Below are 6000 nucleotides of genomic sequence, written 5' to 3' on the forward strand. Positions count from 1 at the left end.
AGTATTCTAGAAGTTCTATAGTACAGGATGAAAGTAAAAAGCCTAGAGGCAGTATCAACAATGATATTCACCATTGGTTAATTACTGAGACACTGTACTGGGTAGTATGTTATCTCACTGAATGCTTGAAACTACAATTCCTTTAGATGTCATCCTTCCTTTATAAACAAGAAATCATGGCTCAGTGCAGCAGAACGTAGAAATGGCCGCCATTCACACGACCTTGACATCCGTCCATCAAAAGGTGGAACTTCTTTCTTCACCACTGCTCAAAACTGAGCAGGATCTACGTGTGCTTTAATAAGTAAAACAGAGGAAAGTGACACGGAGGCAGCTCTGGGGTGTGGCCTTAACTGGCCGGAAGCTTCTACCGGTCTCAGAGACAGGAAGAAGGCACATGGAGGCGGCTCCACCAACAAGCCTGGCTGAGGTCTAAGCAAGCAGCAACTCCCAGTCATGTGAGGACGCCATCTTGGGCATCCTACCCCTGATTGCTCCAGCTCTAGCCACATCTCACTACAAATGCCCAAGAGACCCCAAGTGCAATTGCCCAGATAAGCCTGGTCAAATCTGGTTTTGTTTTAAACCACTAAGTGTTGGGGTTGACTGTTATACAGTAACAGATCAACACCAGGATGAGATCAACTTACTGGCCTCTGAACACTCAAAAATTAGTACCAAAATCCCAAAGAGCCCAGAGCAAAACATCTACTAATGGTGGGTGATGGGATGTGAGGATTCAGGACCCAAAAGTGACCTGAACACAAAACTCCCCTTCTCCCCCCTTGCCCACCTCAAAGCAGCCTAAGGGTTTTCCAAGAAATGTCCAAATATGGTAACACCCTCAATAAAATCAATTCCCTTCTGGCTTGAGTTCTTCCAATATTAAATAGAGAAAATGAGATTTTCCCCACCACCCTGTGATAACTAATGAGAAAGGAATCTGTACAAGATGTTGACTTTGTTACTCAGAATATCGTTACAACTGTTATATAAAAGGATTCGTATTTTACACACAAAACTGTACTCTAATAATAAAAATATATTTAATGACTCACAGGACCACATTTGAGATTCACAGTGGGGACAGGGAAGAATGCACAGTATACCAGCAAGTGAATAAGCCAAGAAGAAATTAGGGAAAGATGTGTGTGTGTGTGTGTGTGTGCGCGCGCGCGCGCGTGCATGTTCTATGAAAGGATCTTTGAGGGGAAAAAATATGAAGAAAATTGATCTTCAGACAAATCTCAGTAACAGAAAAAGTCTAATTTAACAAGTGTCCCAATATATGCTATTTTTATTTTATATAGTGCCTATCTCTTGTTATTATTCTTCCCTAGCCTATTGGAACTCGACAAACACTTCCTCTGCCAGCACTAGAAAGAAACTTACAACTCAACCAACTCCTTCATTTTAAATGCTGAGAAACTGAGGCCAAGGGCGGTTAACTGACTAGTAAGGAGTCAAATTACTCAACAGCAAGAGAACCAAACTCGCAGTGCTGGTGCTACCATATGTTCAATTTTATTTTACCAGAAGTGTACCTCCAAGGGTCCTCAATGTACTTCAAATTTCTTCTAAGATCTCACTGATGTGACAATGAAAGATTAGGAAACCATGCTGTTATCAATCTCTTCTTCATACCAGTGTAAGAGTAGCATTAAATCTGCTATTTCTGGCAGGAACTGGCAGGATGTGATTCTGTATTGGGCAAAGCCATGCAACTGTACAGAAACATTTGCCAAGTTACTGACCCCAGCTCTTCAGTCATTAACACCTTAGTCTGAATTATTTTCATTGAATGTCAGGGTTACCATCCTGCTGATTCTGACTAAAAACCATGGTACTGATAAACTGGGAGATTCAAATATGGGATAATTTTGAAGCATACAGCAGGATAGGAAAGGCACTGGCTGGGGCAGGGTGGGGGGCGGCGTGGAGGGCATCAGGGAGGAAAGCATTAGGCATAGAAAGGAAGGAGGTGTGTAGAAAGCATAGTAAGAAGAGAGCCTTGGAACGAAGGCGTCTACTTAACAATTCTGCCTGGTGCAGGTTTTGTAGTTCTACAGCTTAGGTCTCCTTCCAGGCTCCCCATAAAACTCCCCCCCCAAGAGATGAAGATCTTCAAACTCAGAAAAGATGCAGCTCTAGGGCGCCTGGGTGGCTCAGTGGGTTAAGCCGCTGCCTTCGGCTCAGGTCATGGTCTCAGGGTCCTGGGATGGAGTCCAGCATCGGGCTCTCTGCTCAGCAGGGGGCCTGCTTCCCTCTCTCTCTCTGCCGGCCTCTCTGCCTACTTGTGATCTCTGTCTGTCAAATAAATAAATAAAATCTTTAAAAAAAAAAAAAAAAAAGATGCAGCTCTATTCCAGAACTCTCTCTGCAAGCATTCCACAATTCTTTAATGCTCTCCGCAATTCTAATGGTTTTGCCACAACCTAATCCACAGAAAATACTAAATTTTCCTCTGTACACCATACAAAATTATACCAAACTGTCAGGGAAACAGGCCCAAATCCCTTTATTTCTTTTCTACCTCCTGCTATGAAACTGCATAGAAAGCCCCTGGGTGCTTTTTGTTGCCTGGTAGCTGAAATGTGCAACTTTTCCAAGTGTTCAAGTAGAATCAAGAGGCCTAGACTCACCACCTCAACAAGGTCCAGTCCCAGTTCAGCAGTCCCTGACTCTTGAAGTCACAAAGTTTCAAGTTCGAATAAAATCAAAATACCTCTCTCAGAAATGTGACTACCAACGACTTTTCAACATTTCCAGCAAAGGGGAAAAAAAGAGAAGCAAAGAAAGAAAATAATTTCTTCTTCCTATCACTGTAGCAGTGTTTGATTGCAGGAAGGGGGTGACGGCTCACAGGAATCAGGTACAATCTCTGACCAAAAAAAAAAACCCAGGCAAATGAACAAACAAAAACTCTGCCTGTAAATTACTACATATAATATTTATTAGTGTTCTCTGCCCCCCCATTCTCTTTATGAGTCTTGAGGACAGATGACATTCTGACACAGAAAGTGGTCTCCAAACCTCTCCATTTCCTTTTGCAAAACATGCAAACCAACGCAAGATACTTGTACAGAAAATAGAAAAAAAAATTCTAAATAGCTTGGTAAATGTGCATAGGAAAAAAAAATACATGAAGAGCTGTGTTGATAACTATTCTCATACATGTATATATTTGCAGGAAATGACTAAAATTAAGAAGAATCAAAATAAACACGCCCTGTATTCCGGCTGCTGTGCATTATTTCTGATCGTCGGTTGGATGATTGTTTATCTCATACATGAACCTACACTGAATAGCAACTTGGAGAACACCCCCAGACAGCCACCATCTTTACTTTGTACGGGGGTGGGGGGAATGCCCACTAAGGAAAGAGATGGGATGAGAAGGGGTGGGTAAGAATAACACAGTCTTTGACCCACTGTCAACCCCCCTTGCCCTAGTGAACTCTTTGTCTGGTTGCTGAACACGTTTGTGAGATCAAGGGAAAAAATCCAAACAAAACAAAAGAGTAGGCATCCCAGCCTAATTACAATAGGTGCCCAGCACACAGTGGTGCCAGCAAAGCCAGAGCGTGGTTTGAATCTTGCGTTCAAGCATTCGCTCTCTCGTACCCCCAATAAAACATGTCTCACACAATCTCTTGCATTGCTCCAAGGTTTCCCCCAAAACGGCCGGCTCTGTGTCACTCCTTAGAAAAGGAGGATGTGAGGCACGAACACACTGAAACATGTTGATGGTGCCTTGTTATTATCCGGACAATAATATATACATGGAAATAAAACCGTCCACCCCACACGCCCACTGACCAGTCCATTATGCAAAAGGAGCGCCTTCCAGCTGAAGGGAAAGAGCTCACAGGAAGCGTTATTTACGTGTACATTACAGAACCATATACCACCGCATCTGCATCCTACACAAAGCCCGAGATGGTGCAAGAAGATACACGCTGAGCATGGCACAGACCAGCCGCGGCAACACGGAGCCAAGCCCTCGTCCAATCAGATGCTTGTTAGAAGGTGGACCTCAGGGTCGGCTCTGCCCGATTAGCCTTCCCTATTATGACACCACGCTCTGCCCAACATCCATATCCCACCGGGAGCAAATCTAATTCGTGCGGTTGCTCATTTCTCAAACTGCCGAGCCCTTTCTTTCATCTGCATCCCTGCAATTCGCCCCTTAAAAAGCCACCCCAAGGCCTGGGTGCCCCCTTTCCGGCTCGGTTTTTCTTTTACCTCTTCCCACTCCTAGAAAGGATTAAATGTTTCTCTCTCCAACGCGCAAGCTGGAAAGGCGGAAGGCAAATGCCTCTCCAAGCTCGGGCAAGCGCCCGAGGGGCTGCGAAAAGTAAAAGCAGCAAGCAACGTGGGGGGAAATCGTCGCGGATCGATCGGCCGCAATAGTTGAAACCCCAGAAGCGCTCCAACTTACCCAAAATATGACATTGAAGCCAAATATGAAGTATTTGATGCAACAACTGACTTCAGGACCCTTGTAGTGCTTCCCGGACATCCTCTGGGTTCATGAAGACACTTGCCCCGGCAGCCCGAGTTTGGAGCCCGGGAGCACCGTTGCTCAGAGTAGCCCGGAGGGAAGCAGGGGATCGGGGACGCAGCTCCGGGCCGCGCCGCGGCGGCCGGGGCTGAGAGCCGCGCGGGGACCGACCGGTGGAGAGCGGCTCCCGCACCTTCAGCCCCCTGCGCGTCGAGGCCGCCGGAGCCGGGGTGGCCGTGAGCTGGCGGAGAAGCCGCGCGCTGCAAGCCCCGAGCCTCGCCGAAGCTGGCCCCGAGCCCGAGGCGAGAGCCCGCGTCCGTCCGCCCGGCGGTATGTCCGTCCGTCGGCCTCTGAGCTTCGGGCAAACGCGGCCGCCGCAGATGCTGCTGAAGACGCTACTCCCTCGCCCGCCCGCCGGCTCGCGCGCCCTCCCACCCCTCGCTCCGCCCGCCGCTCGCTCCGCCCGCAGCTCCGCCCGCCGCCCGAGCCTCGGCGAGACGCGCGCGCGCGCCCGAGCTCGGGCGCTCCCGGGCGGCCGCGGTACCACGTCGCCGCACCGCCTCCTCCGGCCACCGCTCTCCGCTCCTCCGGCTCCCTTTCTCCCCGCCCCTTCTCCGACCCGCCCGGAGCGCCGCCGACCCCCGAGCGCTGCAGCAGGGTAGGTGGGGAGGATGACAGTCGCAAGGGAAGAGGAAGGGCGCCCGGGGAGCACGCGGATTGGGAGCCGCCGCCGGAGTGACCGGGATTGAGGAGCGGTGGGTCCCTCTCCACCACCCGCTGCGGCAGACACTATCGGGAGGGACGCGGGGGAGAGGGTCGCTCCGGGGAGAGAGGGCTGGGTGAGTGCGGATCCCGCGAGCCCCCCGCCCCCGGCCGAGCTCCCTTCCTGGTGTAACCGCGCTCGCGCCCCCTCCTCCACGACGGGATAGTTACTGGAGAAGACGCGCGGCCACTGAGCTGGAGCGGAAAGGGGTCGTAGACTTTGCTGGGAGCAAAGGGGGAAGGTGGGGTGTTGGGGAAGAGGGAGGAAAGGAGAGACGGGAAATGGGGGGAGACCATTGGGAGGGTTGCAAAGGAACGTCTCGGGAATCCAAGTGTGGCTCCAGCCCAACCTCCCCACCTGCCGGAAAAATGAGCTGCATCCCAGAAATGCGGACAAGGAAAGAGAGATGGCTCAAAGGAGTCCCGGCCCGGATACGATCCTCACCCTAGGGTCTGTTGCAGTAACATACAGCAAATGCCCCTCGAGACGGAATAGTGCCGAAGACCTTGACTGGTTCCTAACTCTAAGAAGCAATTCGGAAGAAGTTCCAGGCGGTCTTTTGGGAAATCGGAATTAGTATTATACATCATAAACCATTAAGGTGTGACCTCTGGGTAAGGATAGAACGAGTGACTGGAAACTCTTTGAGAGCGCTACCTGAGAACGTGTGCCCATTGGTTGCATATCCGACCTCCTCCTCGAAGCATTTTCAGAGGTGCTGGCGAGCGGGTAC

General features: G+C 49.9%; 1 protein-coding gene across 1 annotated transcript in view; it reads right to left on the bottom strand.

The window, feature by feature from the left end:
- Window positions 1-4945, bottom strand: part of TSPAN5 (tetraspanin 5) — a 171729-nt gene extending 166784 nt beyond the window's left edge. The window contains exon 1 of the mRNA XM_059376269.1: window positions 4442-4945. Coding sequence (XP_059232252.1) covers window positions 4442-4522 — 81 coding nt within the window. The 5' untranslated portion in view covers window positions 4523-4945. The remainder of the gene's footprint in view (window positions 1-4441) is intronic.
- Window positions 4946-6000: the final 1055 nt, after the last annotated feature.

Source organism: Mustela nigripes, chromosome 1 (assembly GCF_022355385.1).
Source record: "Mustela nigripes isolate SB6536 chromosome 1, MUSNIG.SB6536, whole genome shotgun sequence".
Taxonomy (NCBI): Eukaryota; Metazoa; Chordata; class Mammalia; order Carnivora; family Mustelidae; genus Mustela; species Mustela nigripes.